The following is a 19040-nucleotide window of genomic DNA, read 5'->3' on the forward strand; positions in this document are numbered from 1 at the left end:
TGAACATGGAGATAACTGAATGGAAAACCCAGTCACACTCTACAGTTTCACCTTTTGTCAAAGAAGATGGATAACTATATCCATATATATATCCATATATACAGATTGGGCCATTTATATGGATACACTTTAATAAAATTGGAATGGTTGGTGATATTAACTTCCTGTTTGTGGCACATTAGTAAATGGGAGGGGGGAAACATTTCAAAATGCGTGGTGATGACCATGGCGGCCATTTTGATGTTGGCCATTTTGGATCCAACTTTTGTTTTTTCAATGGGAAGAGGGTCATGTGACACATCAAACTTTCAAAAGCACCTGAACAAAACAAAAGCACCTGAAACTAGGGATACTGGAAGCCTGTGCTAGCATTTCTCCTGCGGTGTTGCTATCAGTGTGTGAAGAGTGGGAGAAGAGAGTTGCATTGACAATCCAACACAATGGGCAGCACTTTAAACACATTTAATAAGTGGTCAGAAACTTGTAAACAACTCATGAAAGAATAAAGTTACATTAAAATCAGTTAAATTAAATTAAAGCACACCATTGTTTTTCTTGTGAAATTCCCAGTAAGTTTGATGTGTCACATGACCCTCTTCCCATTGAAAAAACAAAAGTTGGATCCAAAATGGCCGACTTCAAAATGGCCACCATGGTCACCACCCATCTTGAAAAGTTTCCCCCCTCCCATATACTAATGTGCCACAAACAGGTTAATATCACCAACCATTCCCATTTTATTAAGGTGTATCCATATAAATGGCCCACCCTGTATATATATTCCTGCATGTTTCATGCAATTAAAAATTTCAACTACAGAGGTCACCAATTACCTCTACTTTTATATTGTTCCTTTGAAGAACATTTAAATTACTATAGAACACTGTGTGCTTTAAAAAGCTTGTCACACACATAAATGTGTTAAAAAAAAGTTCTATAGGGAACCAAGAGCGGTTATTTGTCATTTTCTAAAGAACACTTTGTGTTCCCTACATAAGAGTAGGTGCACAATGCTAAAACTGGGCTGAATGAGTTTGCTATTCCATTGCAAAGAAAAAGAGCTCTCATTGATGGTGAAGAAAAATGGATCCTTCAGTATTGGAGGCCCACCCCAATGGTCCTATGTTTCTCTATAGAATTCTCCTTTGCCTGTCTTTGTTGTTTTTCATCTGTCTCTCTGAACATGACTGTCCTCCAGCTCTGGTTTCGCTACAGTTTTATTAGTCTGTCTCCTTCTGTGATTGAGTCTTTTGCTCAGTGTCCTTCTTTTCTTCTTCTGCCAGTAGGCCCAGAAGTTTTCTCCAACAAAGAAGTAGAGGAGAGGGTCCAGGCAGCTGTTGCATGCAGCCAAACAGAGAGTGATCACAGCTGCTTTTCTCACACGTACAATGTGCTGACATGAATCCCCGTAACCTTTCTCATACACTTCCCTTTCAGCTTCCAGAAATATGGTGCGCACCACATGATAAGGCAGGAAACACACCAGAAAAATGAGCAGAACTATGATCACCAGAGAGCAAGACTTTTTGTACTGTGGGGCTTTTTTCCCTTGCACTTTTTTGAGCTGAAACAATCTCCCAGCCACAATTATGTAACAGAAGGAGATGATGATGAAAGGTAGGACGAAGCCCAAGCACAAGGCACCTTTGTTCAGGGTGATTATGATGTCCAGCAAAGACGAGTCCAGTTCTAGGCATTTGGTGTTACCAGAAAAATCCAGAGAAGTCTTTGAACCTAGAAGAGGGGCGGACACAGAGGACACCAGCAGCCAAACCATGACACAGACAAACACGGCTCCTTTGCTGTTCTGTAAATGCATGTAAGTGTATGGCTTGATAATGGCCACAAAACGAACTATGCTGAGTACCATCAAGAAATAAACGCTGCCATACATATTAATGTAGAACACAAAACCTATGATGCGACAGGTAACATCTCCAAATATCCAGTTGGAATCCATGATATAGTAGATGGCTCGGAAGGGCAATGAGCACACCAACATCAGGTCAGATATCAGGAGGTTCAGCATGAAGAGGTTGACTGGAGTGAAGGCCTTCATTGTCCTCCTCACGCCAATAAAGAAACATAATGACACCATGTTAAAAATGAGTCCAATGAAAAAGATAGTCATGTAAGCTGCCGGGTAGACTTTCTGTTTGAAGTCACTGACAGAGCAGTTGCACTCAACAGTAGCGCTGCTGTTCAAACATGCCAGGTTCATCATAGATCCTTTTGAATTTCTGCAAAGATAGCACAGAGAAACATCAAGTTATATAAAGTATTAATGTTCTACCAATTACTCTTGTACAACTACAATTACTCAGTCATACTCTCAATCACTCTGATTTTTCAAAATGCTACACAAATAGTTATTAATGCCATCTCATGTCTTGTCTAAAACGTTGTAAAAATAAGATCATTGCAAATAAAAATCTAAATAATGGTGTAATTACATCTGTTTACGTTTACACTAGTGGATTTCCTGTAGAGTTGTTTTCTGCATGCAAAATATCTTACGTATACTGGATAAGAATACAGACATATGTTAGCACAACTAGGCCAAACCCTAACGATACCATCAAGCTACAATTTAGATAAGAAACAGCAGTCAGCGATACAGAATACACTAAGTATACAACAGAACCCCAGGGCACCACAGTGAGGACAGCAGAGAGAGTTTGTTCTAATAGGAAGCATCAGTTTTCAAAGAGCAAAAGAAAAAAAACATTTTTTTCCAGTCATACCATGCCATACTTACAATTATTGAACTAAATTCCCACAGCAGAAAAAAACAATGACTTGACAGATATGTGACAGTTTGTAGGTGTCTATCTGGGTGTGAGGTTTGTGTAATAAAGTAAAAATGCTGAAATGCCAGCACCCGTTTTTCTGCTCAGTCTTGGGGAAAAGGATTAAAAGCACTGGAGTGTGGAGCAGGGGAGCACACTTAGGAAGTATAGTAGTAGTTTTCATTGTCCCTGCATGTCAGTTCTAATTTATTTTCATAGTCTCAGTGTTTTAAACAAATATGATAATTGATTTGATTACGTTTTTTTAAACAAAAAAAAGTATAGTTGAAACTAATGTGCAATTTTTAGAACAATTAATTTAGGACTATTTCTACTGTTTTGTTCATCTGGAACTGTCAAATTAAAAAAATAAAAAAAGATTAAAACTGAGATGTCAGTTATTAAATATGGCTTTATATCAAACTATCAAAGTAAAACTACTAGCAGTAGGTCACATGCAGATTTGTTTCTAAAATACCAGAGATCTCAGTGAAAAAGTATGTAAACATAAGTACACAGAGCTTATTTGTTCCAACATGTCATTTTCTGCTAAACAAATAATGAGAGATCTAATTTACATTGATATTTACTTTCAATTTTGTGTTTTTTATTATACATTTCATACTATATACTACAGGTTACTCTTGTAATGTTATTTTATTATGAACATCACAAAACAAATAGTCTGTTCCTATATTAAAAGACCATTACAAACAATGGCTCTAAAAGGAAAATGGTTCTATATAGAACCCTGAATACTCTAAGAACCTTTTGCATAATTAAAGGGTTCTTAGCATCAAAAATGGGTTCTTCAGATTGATGGAGAATGGTTCTATATGACTCCAATAAGGTTCTACCAATGTACAGTGTCAAACTTGTTACAACAAATGATCAGTTTTTGGTGCCATACAGAACCCTAAATGGTGCTGTATAGAACCATCTATAGCATATTTTCCATCAATTTGAAGAACTTCATGATGCAAGGAACACTTTACTTATGCAAAAGTGTTCTCTAAAGAACCATTTTCCTTCTTAAAGGAACACTGTAGAGCCATTATTAAGCGTGTAGAGTAGGATGCACACTTACCTTTTAGTTGCAGCAAAAGACTGACATTAATAATCAAATCTTGTAAAGGAAAGTAGTGCCTGAAGAATGTGAGAACAAACAGCTTCTTTTCTCGCTGGAGCTTTAAAAGATTCTGCTACATTTTCAGCCAGAAACCCCACCCATCATGTGTAGCACTCTGAAAGGACCAGCTATTTGAAACTTGCTGTTTATCCATACAACAATCTGGCTAATGTGTCCTGACCAAAAATCAACCCAATGGAAAACAGTGCACAGATAAATGCCACCATTGGTACATACTGTGTTTCATAAGAACTTTACATGTTCGGTCTAGCAGTGCAATAAAATGTAAACTGTACAAAGTAATTGCTCTTTCTCTCTCACTCTCACTATCTCCCTCTTGCAAACACATAAACATATACAAAGATACTGTCTGATGGAACATAGTTAAAGTTTAATATACTTGCACTCCATTAACAGGTCAACTGAAGAGACATTTCATGATGCCGGTTTAAAGCTTTTCTCTATAAAAGTTGCTTGAATCACACATGTTGAAACTTGCTTAAGAATGCTGCATAGCTTTTCACCATTTGAGGCTGTGATACTGGATGTGTCATCATACAGACATATAGAGACAGAGAAAAAGTATGTCTGTGCTTCTCTCTTTATAGCAGCTGACCATACATTGGCTGCCATTGGATCTGGCTTCTGACCCAAGCCAGACCATGCTTTCAAGGGAGGAGTGAGTTGGAAGTTGGAATATTTCTTTGTGTGTTCACATTTTAATATGTCATCTCTCATCATACAATACACTAAAATATACAGACTTTTACATTAATGTTTTTTTGTGTTTTGTTTTGATTCCAGTTTGTGATGTCATGTGATCTACCTGCCCTCATGTTCCCTGTGATCATGTGATAACCCTTTCTTCTGTTTCCAGTGTCACATGTATTGATTAGTTCACAGGTATTTCTTGTCTGTGGTGTCTTTTTATAGCCTGTGTCTGTAGCCATTTCTCAGTATGCATTCTTTTGTGTTCTTACCTTCTCAGTTCTTGGGAAAAGTCATCAGTCGCAGCCCAAGTACTGTTCCGTTTAAATGTCCACATTTAGCCAAGTATAGTTCAAATCCCTGAATGTGTTATTGCTCCGCCCGTAAAATTGAGGATGCACTGGGACGTGACTTCTGTAGACTGCAGAGTCAGATATCCCAGAATGCTTTTTGCATCAACCTCAACGTGGTTAATTTTTCCTGCCACTGAGAGGTGGCTCATCAAGTATGCCGGAATTCCAATTTCAGAATGACCACAGTTTTTACTCACGAGTCGAACTCACCAAGTTTGTATACCTCCATCTCAGTTCCTTGTCCCTCAACCCACCATTACATGACATTAATATAACACTGGCTATTTTCTGAATATATTTGCCTTTCAGTAGAATTTGGATGTGTCATTAGACACATCTAATGACACATCCACTTTCCTGACACTTCCATTTGCCTGAATATATGAAATACCTTTCAGTAGCATGTGGATGTTTGGCATCAAGCTTAGAATAATGTAGTTGGCTTTTATTGGCCTGATACTTTTTCAATTCTTTTTTGATTCAAATTTTCCATTTCAGCTTAAATGCTGTAGCACTACAGGGGCATGTGGGTTGTGGGTTCAACCTAGTCTCGACTGTCTGAGAGGGGTTTGGTGTGGCCATGCAAATGTCTCTATAGTTGTGTGTGGTGCCATCAATTAGACCAGCACACTGTCCAGGGTGTATTCCTGCCTTGTGCCCAATTTTTCCAAATTTTTTGTTCCAATTCTTCCAACAACTGCGACATTAAACTGTATAAGAAGTTACAGATGATTGATGAATGAACTAAAACTGACAAATTATAGAGCTTTTTGGCTAAAAGTGTGGTTCAAGCTTTACAAATAATTTCAGAAGTGGATACACAATAAAATCCTGGGCAATACTTAAACAACTTAGTGAGTATAATTCTTTATCTGCTAAATAGCACTTTCTGTGATGTAGCAATATTTTTCTATTTACAATGGGGGATCCACAGTGTTATAGTGTCTGCTTGGAAAAAGAAACCATCTTATGCTAGAACAACTAGGTCAAATCCTAAAGATAACCGAGTTACGATACAGAAAAGAAAAATAATCAGTGGTATTACACATATACAACAGATCTTTTCTTCAGGACACCACTGTAATGGAAACAAGAGTTCTTCAGATTTCATGTTGATAACCCATACATTTAAGCTAATTACCTTTAACACATTAAACCCAATATTTTTTTTTATTTATGTATTTATTTATTTATTGATTTATGTGAGTGCACAGATTTTTCTCTGAGGACATTGGAGTTTTACTCATGACACATTTTGCATTGATTCACATCCATGAATCGAATGATGCAACTAATATTTATGAGCAAAACATTGTGGTCCATGTCCTTTTAAGCACCAATAAGTATCAGACAATTTATGAAAGTGACTTTTTGGCTTGTTTTTAATAATATATAACTCATATGATGCTATATATATATAACCAATTTGTGTTTAATTGAAGGACGGCATGATGGCGCAGCAGCCAGTGTAGTGTCACAGTCATACAGCTCCAGGGACCTGTCCAGCTCTGGGTGACTGTCTGTGAGGAGTTTGGTGTGTTGTCTGCGTGGGTTTCCGGTTTCCTCCCACGGTCCAAAAACACAAGCTGGTAGGTGGACTGGCGACTCAAAAGTGTCCGTAGGTGTGAGTGTGTGTCGCCCTGTGAAGGACTGTGCCCAGTGATTCTGCTTATCCAGTTCCGCTTATTCAGCTCAGGGTGAGGCCTTGCGCCCAGTGATTCTGAACTCCACCCTGAACTTGAAATTGAACTGGTTACAGACAATGAATTAATGTTTAATTGAGTGGGCCCCCCACATAGCAATGTATAAGACGAGTGCATGATTTTAGCAGCCTTTTTAGAGCTGCTATTCAAAATACAAACTCAAATACAAATTCAAACAAAAAGGCTATCATGAGGACACTGGTCAAATTTAGAACAAAGTAACACTCAAAAAAAATGTTAAAATTAATGTTTTAGTTTTTGTATTTTTATGTTTTTTTAACTTTCTTTTACATTTTACTTTTCTTAGTATTCAAAAATATTTTATATTTAGAGATTAAACTAAGGGGGTTGATCAAATTTAAACTATAATCAACTGGTTTTACAAGAACATACAAAACTTACTGTTTTAGTCTAAAATATTTCTGTAAACTTTAAATTATAAAAGTTTTCCAATTTAACCGGAATATTTTTATAATAATACTAATAATATTTAACATATTATATATTTAATAATAATGCTTATTGGAGGTATATAATATTATTATAGCTCATTATCTTTATCAGAAGATTAGACATTTGTGAAACACCTAAGATGGCCCACAGGAGTGGGATTCTCCTGGTGTGTCTCCAGCGCTCATTAGTTCAGATTTTTAAGAAGAACTGCGAGTGATTAAGAAGGTCTACTACAGTATAAACCTCTTTAATACACTGAGGGCATGGAGTCAGCAGAGTGAGAAAGCCTGCCTCTCCTTTCCGCGGTGAGACGAAGTATTCCCCCGGTTGGAAATGACAGCAGGCGGCGGCTTGCAAACATCCTCCTTGCAGCTGAATCACTTTAGATGAACTTGTGTTTGTGAATGGAAACGAAACTGAGAGGAGAATCTAACGTAGCGGGGCAGCCTCTCGATGAAAAAGACACTGGGGTTCATGTAATAGCGAAAGGTAAATTGAATGTTATTGTGTTGTCTCGGGCTGTACTGCCTGAGTGTTTACATTTTCTTGCCGAGTTACTGCTCCATCCTAACGTTAGCTTAAACACGGGCTCGGTCTCTAACGGCTCCGTACCACCTACAAAGAGCACTATGTAGAACATTTAAAATCGGCTTTTAACCTCAAATGGTAAATTGTCAGTCAATCACAAAGTCTTTTGTATTCATCCGTGAGTTACACGAGTCTCTGTATTTAATTTAATGCCCAGTTTGGGCTTTAGAAGACACAGTTTTAAACAGTACGAAGTACACTAACTGTGTAGGGAGTAGGGAGCCATTTGGGATTCAGCCTGAAGCTAGGTAGCTAGCCTATTGGTAATATTCTTCGAAGACACTTTCTGTGCACTTCCTTGTTTATAGTTTTTCGACTGATATAAGTTAGCTGTGTTGCTGGTAATCTGATGTTAGTGTTATTGAATGCGTACATATAGCAATGGATACTACGGGGTTGAAGCTAATGGATTTTTAGCCAAATTAGCATAGCTGGCCTAAATAGTTAATAAAGTGATATCGATAATTTAAATTCATCTAGCACTATATGTTTCTCGCTGCATTATTCATGTTCAGCACAACAAAATGTTAGTTAACAGACACCCGTCGTTATATTTGTCCTAGATAGGAAGCTATTACAGTAGTTTAGCACCGGTTCTGTTTTATTCCTGTCAGTCATCAGTTTAGCCCCCTTTACGTTTCTCTGCTGTCGGAGTGATGTATCATATTTGACTCTGCTCATCCAACAGCGTGTCTCTCAAACCAGGCACTTACAAAGATAACATTCTACCCATACATGTTCGCTGAAAACATTAGCTTTCCTGGTTTCATGCTTACACCCAGTCTACATCTTCACTGATGTCATCTATAGGCTGTAGTCAGCGTGGTGCCTACAGGGATTTATACAGTCACTCCTGGTTAAACTCCTTGAAACTGTAAAAAATGTTTAATTATTTAATTAATCGGTCAGCTGAGCCCAAACATTGTTTTGTATAGTACTTTAAAGCCTCTGATCATCTGTGCACCCCCTAAAATTGTCTCTGATCAACAGAATTACATATTTATCAGTTACTTCATAGAATAACTCCCTCATGTTTTAAAGAGGCTTAGACAAGTGTATGCGCTGCACTGCAATTATGTCCATCCATTTGAACTGATTTCCTGTTTGGTTAAACTAGCCTGACAGTCTAAATCAATGCCTTGTTTGGTCGGTTTAATGTATGGGGGGTGGGATTCCATTTGCACCAAGGTATTTTGTGCCCATAATAAAATGTTTGCAGACTGCACAAAGATATAGGTTTAAGTTCGGGACATACCCATACCGGTGTTGATGTTGATACTTTTCATGTGCATATATGCAAATATGTAAATGAGTATAAAATGTAGATTTAGCATTATGGAGAACTTTGACACGTCTCTGTACATTTTAGACCAATACAAATATCATTCCAATATCATTTTGCATCCCCGAATCCCTGAAAGGGTACAAAAGGCATTACCAAATCTCTTTCATCTCATTAAAAACCATGTATGTTTTCATCCTGTTTGCTGCAGAGTAGTATGCTAGACGTGGGAAAGTGGCCGGTGTTTGCACTACTGCCTCCTGAGGAACTGCGACTCATCCGCCAGGCCTGTGTGTTTGGCAGTGCTGCTAATGAGGCGCTTTACGTTACTGTCAATGATGAGGTAACATTTGATAAATAAATGACATTGTTGATATGCTGTTGAGAATTTTCCAAATAACTAAAGGATACTTTAGAGAATGTCATTTGGATCATGCACTTAGTCAGTTATGTACTGAGTGTACAGTCACGGTCAGGAATTGGGTAGAGGGAAAGTTACACACACACACACACACACACACACTTAGTGATAAGCAGATAGAGTTAAGCTATATATAGATCCGTAATACAACACAAGCCTTGTTTGTATCCTGAGTGTAACATTGTGTGTCTCTGGAGCTTTTTGATTTCCTCCAGTTGTTTAAGTTAACTCTTGGTGCAAAATCCATATCTACAATACTGAATAACTATCAAGTTGTCTTAGCCTCGTCCATATGTGGCTGTGTCTTAAAAAGAAAGAGAGCTTGTTTATTAGAGTTGTTTCTTGTTTAAATATATAAATAAAAGATTAAGTCTACCTTTTTTCTTAATGTAATGGTTTGCCTTTTCTTTCTCCTCAAACTTTTAGGGGAATTCTATTTGTTATTAAAACTTTCTGCATAATGTGGTTAATGACAATACCAAGGTCAACATTTTATTTACACAAAATCATTAATAGTGTAAAAGTGCTTGTAATTGTATTAGTAAACATTTAGCACTGGTGTGTGATGTACTACACTGTTATCAGCTGAACTAGTGCAGAACTAGTTGAACATGTTAAAGTTAAATCCACATGATGTTGTTCAGCAAGAGTCTAGTATATTCTCTCTCTCTCTCTCTCTCTCTCTCTCTCTCTTACTTTCTTCTTTCCTTTCTTCTTTCCCCCACAGGTGTTTGCTTTGGGAACAAATTCCAGTGGTTGTTTGGGTCTGGGGGACTTGCAAAGCACCATTGAGCCCAGACGGATAGATATCTTGTGTGGGAAGAAGATTGTATCTCTGAGTTATGGCACTGGTCCACATGTTGTGATTGCAACTGCAGGTGTGAGAGAGGTGTACTCAACATTTATTTTATTACACATGTGTTCAATTTGATTTTAATATCATATGTATAAGTATTTAAATAATAATGTTGATTATATATGGTATTTATAATCTTTTCTGGTTATTTAGGTCTTTTAACTCCTTATAAACAATGTAAAGTGCCAAAAGATTTAAAATATTTTCAACTGATTGTATTATGCATAGTGAACTCTAGATACAGCCTTTCAAAATTAAAAACAGATAGAGGCAGATTTATTCAAATCTTATATTGGCATGCATTTATAGATAATATATGTAAATAGATTAATTCATATGATCTGTAAATAAATAAACTATTGGTAAACTATTCCAGTATAAATTTTCCTTTAAGGCTTAAAGGCCAGACAGATGGCCTGAACTTCTATGTCTAACTCCTTAGATGTCATCTGTATTCCTCTTCATTCTGTGTAGAGGGGGAGGTCTATGCCTGGGGACACAATGGCTACAGCCAGCTGGGGAATGGCACCACCAATCATGGCCTGACCCCTGCTCTGGTCTCCACCAACCTCATTAACAAGAGGGTTACTGAAGTGTCCTGTGGCTCCCATCACACCATTGCCCTCACTACTGAAGGAGAGGTGCAGTTCATTGCTAATTATTTTTCAATGACATAAGTTGTCAATCCAGATAATTCCAGATTCCAGACATTTTTTGTTTTAATCAAGAGTTGACTCAAAAGCTTTGGACCCGATCCAACACAGAGATCACAATGTTGTCTATGTTTTATTTTGGAGAAAGAAGAAAACAAAATAAATGCACATTGTTTAACAATCAGCTAATTTGGCCAGTTTTGAAAATACTTTGCCAAAATCACATAGGCCATAAGAGAATCTGGAAGCTAGTGAAGTTAAATTAAAATCACCACACAAATGATAATAATAAAAATTGGCGGCACGGTGGCGCAGCAGGTAGTGTCGCAGTCACACAGCTTCAGAGACCTGGAGGTTGTGGGTTTGATTCCCGCATTCGATTCTGTGAGGAGTTTGGTGTGTTCTCCCCGTGTCTGCGTGGGTTTCCTCCGGGTGCTCCGGTTTCCTCCCACAGTCCAAAAACACACGTTGGTAGGTGGATTGGCGACTCAAAAGTGTCCATAGGTGTGAGTGAATATGTGTGTGTGTGTGTGTGTCTGTGTCGCCCTGTGAAGGACTGGCGCCTCCTCCAGGGTGTATTCCCGCCTTGCGCCCAATGATTCCAGGTAGGCTCTGGACCCACCGCGACCCTAAACTGGATAAGCGCTTATGGATAATGAATGAATATGTTGTCAAATATTTCACATGTTTAATTACAGTAAATAAGAATCAAGAAAAAAATCTGTAGTATACAAAAATAATTAATGCGCTATCCTTATCACAATATTCATAGTATTGTATCCTTGTATCATTGTTTATCTTTTTTCATGCTCAGGTGTTTGCCTGGGGCTACAACAACTCTGGCCAGGTTGGCTCTGGCTCCACAGCCAACCAGCCCACCCCACGAAGGGTCAGCAGCTGCTTGCAGAACAAGGTGGTGGTCAACATTGCCTGTGGACAGCTTTGTTCAATGGCTGTCCTTGACAATGGCGAGGTGACCAATACTTTTTTGTCATTTTACTTATCAGTGTTATTTGATCATTTGCCTATGTGTCTCTGCTTGTTTAAACTAATATTATTGTACCCAGGAATTTATATGTCTGGTAGTTGTCAAAAGTTATGCAATGTTTTCTTTTCCCTTCTATGAGACTTACTGTGTCTGTTATTCCCCCATAAAAAAAGTTCATTCTGCTGCAAATTGAAGGGTATTGTTGTTGCTCTCACTCATTTTGTTCTGACTGTGTACTGTGTTGACAGACCTACGGTTGGGGTTATAATTGTAATGGACAACTTGGTTTGGGCAATAACGGCAACCAGCAAACACCCTGCCGTATCGCTGCTCTGCAGGGAGTCAACATCGTTCAGGTGGGGAAACTAACAGCTCCACAAGGGCTTTCAAGCTTTGTGACTCATTGTTTGTTTAGTTTTTCATATTTCTAACTTTCTTGGTGTTTTTATTTATACATTAAAGATCAAAGAATTTTCTATAATAATAATAATAATGTGGATAATGGGAATGAAAATAAAGAGCTTAAAAGTTGTGATTAATCATGAATACCGATCATAAAAATATGCCCTCTGTAATTTCATATAAGAGATTTTAAATATTATTATATTTCTGTTTTTCAGTTCCCCTTAGTTATAAGACTGAAGTACACAGACTTTGGGGCCATCCTTGCCCTATTCAGGTGGGATGATAGGGCATGATTATTCGGTCAGCTAAAATTAACGGAAAGGTGAATGTCTGCTGTTTTCAGGTGGCCTGTGGCTATGCACATACATTGGCGCTAACAGATGAGGGATCAGTTTATGCATGGGGTGCTAACTCTTATGGGCAACTGGGCACTGGGAACAAGAGTAATCAGGCTATACCTACGCTCATAAACATAGACAAAGAGAGGTAAGGACAAGCTTGCTCTGTCACAGAAAATTCTCATTGTACTAACATCTACCATGATTACAGCTTCCAAAAGACTTACAGCTCTTCAAGGAATTCAGAATCATTTTCAACACCTTCAAATTTCAGATGGTTTAAGTTCAACAATAGGATAGTACTTCTATATCAGTATTTAAAATTTGATATGATCATAAAATCTATTATTTATAAATATATAATACATACTTAAAACATGAAAATAATATATATATATATATATAATATTTCTAGAATGAGCATTTGTTTCTTTGGTGAATTAATAGTGAAAATGGTAAAAAACAGTGAAATGCTTCTTTTAGAATCAGGCCTCTGCTTTTTAGCTTCTTAGCTTGTGTTCTGTGCATGCCTCTGTCTCTTCAGGATGGTGGAGGTGGCAGCATGTCACACAAGCCACACATCAGCTGCCAAGACGCAAAGTGGTCAGGTGCTGATGTGGGGTCAGTGTCGGGGTCAGGCTGTTACTTACCCGCATATCACACACTTCTCCAGCACCGATGATGTGTTCGCTTGCTTCGCCACCCCTGCTGTCACCTGGCGTCTTCTCACTGTGGGTAAGAATGGTGACAGTTGACAGTTTATTTGATTGATTAGCTCCAGAATCTTGCACAAAGCAGGAAATGTTATTTGAGTTACAGAACTGTTATGTAGTCTTTAGAAAATCTTTATGTTTTCAGGATCTGTTTTGGCATGCCAGTGAAAGTTGTCTGACAGCTTTGCTGAAAACTCTGTTTGCTAGATGGTGATGACTATCTGACGGTGGCTCAGTCCCTCAAAAGAGAATTTGACAGCCCAGAAATATCAGATCTCAAGTTCCTGGTTGATGGAAAATGCATCCATGTTCACAAAGCCCTGCTCAAAATCAGGTATTTCCTCCAGGCGCTATAGAGTCTTGTTGAAATACCTTTCCAGCCTTTGTTTGCCTTTATTTTCAAGTATGCATGTTGAGTATCTATGTTTTTGTGGTATTGGGACTTTCAACAAATTTCCCCTTTTGGTTTCCTTTAATACAGGAGTGTCTTCGGCTGATTCTTATAATTAGCGTTGAGTATGCATAAAAACTCACAAAATCATGCAGAATATTCCCTTACCGTTAGAGTTTGGAATGTTTATATTTCCTTTGCCAAGATTGGAGGAAAGTGCCTAGAAATTTATTTGAGGCAGGGCAAGACAAGGAAACAAAGCCTACATTTGTGCTTCTTAGTGATTTTTCAAGAAACGTGCTATAACCTGCTCAAGGAAGTAAAACATAAAACTGCTCGCAGATTATATACTCAGATTATCACAAAAACAGGCATTTCTAGTCTCAACAGTCATTAGTGCACAATCTTATATATATATATATATATAAATGTGTGTGTGTGTATATGTGTATAAATGTATTTATTTATTTATTTATTATTATTTTAATCATTAAATATCCACCTTAAATCTGAAATGCAAAGTTTATAACAGATTTATTCAACAATACAAAAGCATCTGCACCCCTAAAATCCCTATCAGTAACGAAACCTAATCAACACACATGATGAACTTTAAAAAGATGGCAGCCTCAGCATATCTAAAATTCAACTATTAGTAAATCAGTTACATCTTACTAGCTTTCTTGCCATAAATGTGGCCCTAAGGGCAGATATGATGTTAAATAGAAACTAAGTAACATAAATATTCACAACAATTCCCATGGATTCATTTTTAAGTACGTCATTAGACTTGAATATTGGTAAGTGACCTAAATGGATGACCAAGGGTTAATCTGGTGTGGTTATAGTATGCAGTATTCCAGGGAAATCTTTTTTTTTTTGGCCCAGAAATTTTGTCCGTTTATTTCTCTTCGAACCTCATGAGACCTGTCTAGTGAGCAGTCAGTTTATGACCTTTTTAGTTTATGTCCTAGGTTATGTTATCATGACTTGTCATTTCATTTAAAGCACAGAATTCCCTACATTTCTTTAAAATATTTCACAGGGAAATATGTCACAGTGTAGAAGGAGAATGCATCATGGTCTTTGATTTATGCTCGCATTAACTAGAAGACCAGTTCCCAGGAAATGTATTTTCTGTATATTTATATTGCGCATCTCCATCTTCTCACGTATGTATATTTAGTAAGTGTTCACCCTTCATAAGTATGGTCAAGATAATGTTGAATAATAACTTTCAAATAATATTCATAATAATGTTTCTTGCTTCCTTTCACCTCTCATAAAAGATGTGAACATTTCCGAACTCTGCTGAATGAAACAGATGAGGAGGCCATAGAGATCCACCAGTTCTCCTACTTGGTGTACCGTGCCTTCCTGGAGTACCTCTATACAGACACTATTAACTTGCCACCTGAGGATGCCATTGGTAAACTTTTTAATAGCATTTGGTTTTAATGATAATGCATTTTTAGGTTTTATAGAGATTTCTGATTCTGAACATAGAATTAAACAACTCTTGACAGGGTCAGCATGTTGTGTCTAGGCCAAATGAAGACTACCATTGTTGTTGACCGTTTCATATTCATATAAAATTGAGATTATTAACATTCACATTACTTACTCTGGCGTGAAGGTCTCCTGGATCTTGCCACCTACTACAGAGAGACACGCTTAAAGAGGCTGTGCCAAGAGACCATCAAAAGGGGCATTTCAGAAGAGAATGCGATCACACTGCTGTCTGCTGCTGTCAAATATGAGGCACGGGTAGGCAAACACAATCCTTCACTCAACCATCACCTCCCCCTAATAACTGTATATTCTGTTTGGGAAAACAAGCCCGTGTAAATACATTATCAGATGTGAACCCAATGGACCCACATACCCATGTTTCCTTCTCACGGAAGGGATTGAAAGTGTGTGTGTGTAAAATTGAACAAGATCCAAATGAACTCTTTCTACTTTATTTTGTTTTTATAACTTTAAATTTTTAAATTAACATATTTTTCCATGCTCTCCAGAGAGTATGTCATTTTGAAATGCATTACCCATTGATCAGGTTTAAAATGAGTTCAGTCCTGAGGGTCACAATCTATTTAAAATTAATCTTGGTCATCTTTTTTGCTGATGATCTGTCACAGCATGTTCTATGAGAGAGTGGCTGAATGGATTTTGTACTGCTGAGAAAAAGATTAGTCTGTTTCTCAATTTAGGGATGAAGCTCAAGTTTTGTAAATAAATCAGAAACTATAGATCAGGGTGCTTCAGCACATCTTTCAGTTAGTTTCTGTTAACTAGTTCTGAGGCTTGGTTACTAACGTCACTAAATGTTTTGGAACATGTAGTTGTGCAGATGTTTACAGTGTTTTCACGTACGAAAGTATACCTGTGTCCTGTGATCGTCACCTTCCTGGGCTGCACCTCCCAAACATCACATGATGTTCACAATTCCCTTATGACACACTTTTCACTTAAGGTGTGATAGTATGGTTGTGGTAAGAAATATACAGTTAAATTAAAGGTGTTTTTAATGAATGCAGTTAGTAATTCACCTGGTCGTGTCTGTCTCTGCCATGTACACTGCCTCAAGTTCCTGTTGTTGGTCTCCAACTCTGATTCATCCAAGAAAGTATTTTTTTTTTTAAACATTGAACTAGGCGACCGTTTTGTTTATTTTTTTAAATTTATTTATTGACCAATTTTGGTCTTATATTCAGTGGTCTGAGGCTCATTTCACACAACATGTTTTTAATCTCTCAATCTCTACTTGCAGTACTAAAGCTTGTGGAACTTGGGCTCTGAAGCTGTTTCGCCTTCACGTAATTGATTCAGCTTTGACCAAAGTTAGGACTCCTTCTTTATTTGCAGGACCTGGAAGAGTTTTGCTTCAAGTTCTGCGTCAACCACCTGACTGCTGTCACTCAGACTCAGGCCTTCACTGACATGGACCATGACCTGCTGAAGAACTTCATTAGCAAAGCTAGTCGTTATGGAGCCTTCAAAAACTGAAAGACTAGGAGGCCTTCAAAACCACTGCTGGACTGGTATTCCTGGAGCAGGCTGTTGTATTTTTGGGTATGTGAAAAACGATGAGCTGGGGAAATAGCAGAGATCTTGAAAAATGACTCTACTGGATGACATTTTGGTCCCAGTGCTTTGAAGCTACTATTCTTAACATGACACCAAAATGAATTAAAAAGGGTAACAAGTTGGAGACTTTAAAGTAGGTAAGCTGCATATTGTTTAAAGGGACTTGGAAATGATCTTGAGATCGTGAGGACCACTGTGCCCAAAGGTGTCTGATGGTGCATATGAAAGGGATTTGTGTTGCTTTTAATAAGGGAGCATTCCAGCTGAGCGATCATGTTAGTACTTGTATTACAAAGTTGTTTCAAGTTACATCCCTACATAGATGCTGGAAGATCTAATGGAAAGAAATGCTTTCAGCAAGAAGAGAATTCAGACTGGCACATGGTAAAGTTTTACATTATAGAAATTTATGGAATTATGCATCTAATAATCAATGAATTACATTATACTGTACCAAGACTGCTCTTGCTAATGATGACAGTAATTTAAAAAGAATGCCAGTATGCTTAACCTGGGTTGAGTTCGGTTGACTTCAGATTATGTTACTAATTACAGTTGAAGGTTATTGGTTGCTTACTTAAAACTTAGCAATCACTTCCTTGATAGGTTTGGGGCTATTGGATAGCTTTCCTATAATGAGATGCATGGTGCAGATCGCTGACTGATTTCACCAGCAGCATCTGTTTTAGAAACCGTTAATGAGTATTCTTGTTTACTTTGAACCAACACTAGAAGTCAGTGAGCAGAAAGTAGTATTTGCAATTATTTTGCCATATATTGTGCTTCTAATAACAGTCAACGCATGTACATTGTGTTTGGCACCATTTTTTATTTTAAAGGGCAGAAATGTCAGTTATTGTGGCATGTGTATTACTGTAGTTTTGCACCTGTTGTTTTTATATGCAATATTATCACTGTCTGTGGTCATTTAAACCAAACTAGGTTAATGGATCTGTGGGTAGTGTTTACATAGGAAAGTAATAAGGACCTTGTGTGCTCTTTGGTCACTTATTAACTTTTCGTGAGCAGGTGAGGACTGCTTACCAACTTGTTCAGTTACTGGAGGAAACTCCTGGCATTCCTATTTTTTTATGGCCATTGTATCATGCCAGGACTCTAATAAAGCATTTATTACAGATAATATTGAGTATAATTGTAGATGAGATGTTGTATCATGGGCGGCACTGTGGCGCAGCAGGTAGTGTCACAGTCACACAGCTCCAGGGGCCTGGAGGTTGTGGGTTCGATTCCCGCTCCAGGTGACTGTCTGTGAGGAGTTGGTGTGTTCTCCCCGTGTCCGCGTGGGTTTCCTTCGGGTGCTCCGGTTTCCTCCTACAGTCCAAAAACACACGTTGGTAGGTGGATTGGCGACTCAAAATTGTCCGTAGGTGTGAATGTGTGTGTGTGTCTGTGTTGCCCTGTGAAGGACTGGCGCCCCCTCCGGGTGTTTTCCCGCCTTGCACCCAATGATTCCAGGTAGGCTCTGGAACCACCGCGACCCTGAATTGGATAAGCGGTTACTGATAATGAATGAATGAATGTTGTATCATGCTGACAATCTGCAACATCATCCTCAATGAGACCATCCAATGAACTGAACTATGATGTTTAACTGGAGATATAAACTGTTCTCTAAAGTTCTCAGCTGCCTTGTTTACAGCAAAGTGTTCGCTATCACCTTACTGGGAAGCTTGGTTACATAATGCCCTTGAGATGGATACAGCTGTTTTCCACTGCTACTGATGTGACTCAACAGGATATGGATAAGTACTATTCCAGACAATTGCCAAGTGATGCTTACCGTCTCTGAAAAGAAACAAATTCATAAATGAAACTGATACCAACCTCTCACTTTAAATAATGCTGTGTGGGGGACAAAAACCCACAAAACCTTTCTCTTGTCTTACTGTTACATTCAGTGATTAAATAAAAGTCTTATTTTTCCTTTTTTTTTAGTCCATGCCTTTTATTATGATGAGAATCTGTAAGTCATGTCCTGATAAACTATGCCCAAGGGTCCAGTTTCTTTACTCACTCTCCTGTCATTATAGTGGGTCTCACTGGATTGCTCTGAACCCCACAGCATTCCCATGTAGTCCTGTTATAGCCATGATTCCCTAAAGTGGAGCTATTGCAGGAGGGCTGCAATGTTTAAAATAAGAGTGGAGCCTGGAAGCGAA

General features: G+C 38.0%; 2 protein-coding genes across 4 annotated transcripts; one reads left to right on the forward strand and one right to left on the reverse strand.

Moving 5' to 3' along the window:
* Positions 1-773: 773 nt before the first annotated feature.
* cysltr2b (cysteinyl leukotriene receptor 2b) lies at positions 774-3970 on the reverse strand. Of its 2 annotated transcripts, none has more exons than XM_066645347.1 (2): positions 3877-3970; positions 774-2240 (listed from the first exon to the last, which is right to left on the reverse strand). In XM_066645347.1, exon 2 carries the CDS (start codon positions 2222-2224, stop codon positions 1166-1168), a length of 1059 nt encoding a protein of 352 aa, XP_066501444.1. In that variant the 5' UTR covers positions 2225-2240; positions 3877-3970; the 3' UTR covers positions 774-1165. The 2 variants fall into 2 exon arrangements, with proteins under 2 accessions (XP_066501444.1, XP_066501451.1); XM_066645354.1 differs by lacking the exon at positions 3877-3970 and adding an exon at positions 2759-2801.
* A 2515-nt stretch (positions 3971-6485) lies between these two features.
* On the forward strand, positions 6486-18790 carry rcbtb2 (regulator of chromosome condensation (RCC1) and BTB (POZ) domain containing protein 2). Of its 2 annotated transcripts, none has more exons than XM_066665843.1 (12): positions 6486-6568; positions 9217-9348; positions 10154-10304; positions 10757-10923; positions 11750-11908; positions 12172-12279; positions 12672-12814; positions 13211-13401; positions 13587-13713; positions 15060-15199; positions 15407-15537; positions 16639-18790. In XM_066665843.1, exons 2-12 carry the CDS (start codon positions 9223-9225, stop codon positions 16777-16779), a joined length of 1584 nt encoding a protein of 527 aa, XP_066521940.1. In that variant the 5' UTR covers positions 6486-6568; positions 9217-9222; the 3' UTR covers positions 16780-18790. The 2 variants fall into 2 exon arrangements, with proteins under 2 accessions (XP_066521940.1, XP_066521932.1); XM_066665835.1 differs by lacking the exon at positions 6486-6568 and adding an exon at positions 7287-7624.
* Positions 18791-19040: the final 250 nt, after the last annotated feature.

Source organism: Hoplias malabaricus, chromosome 1 (assembly GCF_029633855.1).
Source record: "Hoplias malabaricus isolate fHopMal1 chromosome 1, fHopMal1.hap1, whole genome shotgun sequence".
NCBI classification, from domain to species: Eukaryota; Metazoa; Chordata; class Actinopteri; order Characiformes; family Erythrinidae; genus Hoplias; species Hoplias malabaricus.

Bases quoted from the DNA above. Each gene is read 5' to 3' on its own strand.
- cysltr2b (XM_066645347.1), bottom strand. From the start codon at position 2,224: ATGATGAACCTGGCATGTTTGAACAGCAGCGCTACTGTTGAGTGCAAC.
- rcbtb2 (XM_066665843.1), top strand. From the start codon at position 9,223: ATGCTAGACGTGGGAAAGTGGCCGGTGTTTGCACTACTGCCTCCTGAG. The intron at 10,924-11,749 runs GTGCAGTTCATT...TTTCATGCTCAG, and splicing joins CCCTCACTACTGAAGGAGAG to GTGTTTGCCTGGGGCTACAA. The intron at 13,402-13,586 runs GTAAGAATGGTG...TCTGTTTGCTAG, and splicing joins CTGGCGTCTTCTCACTGTGG to ATGGTGATGACTATCTGACG.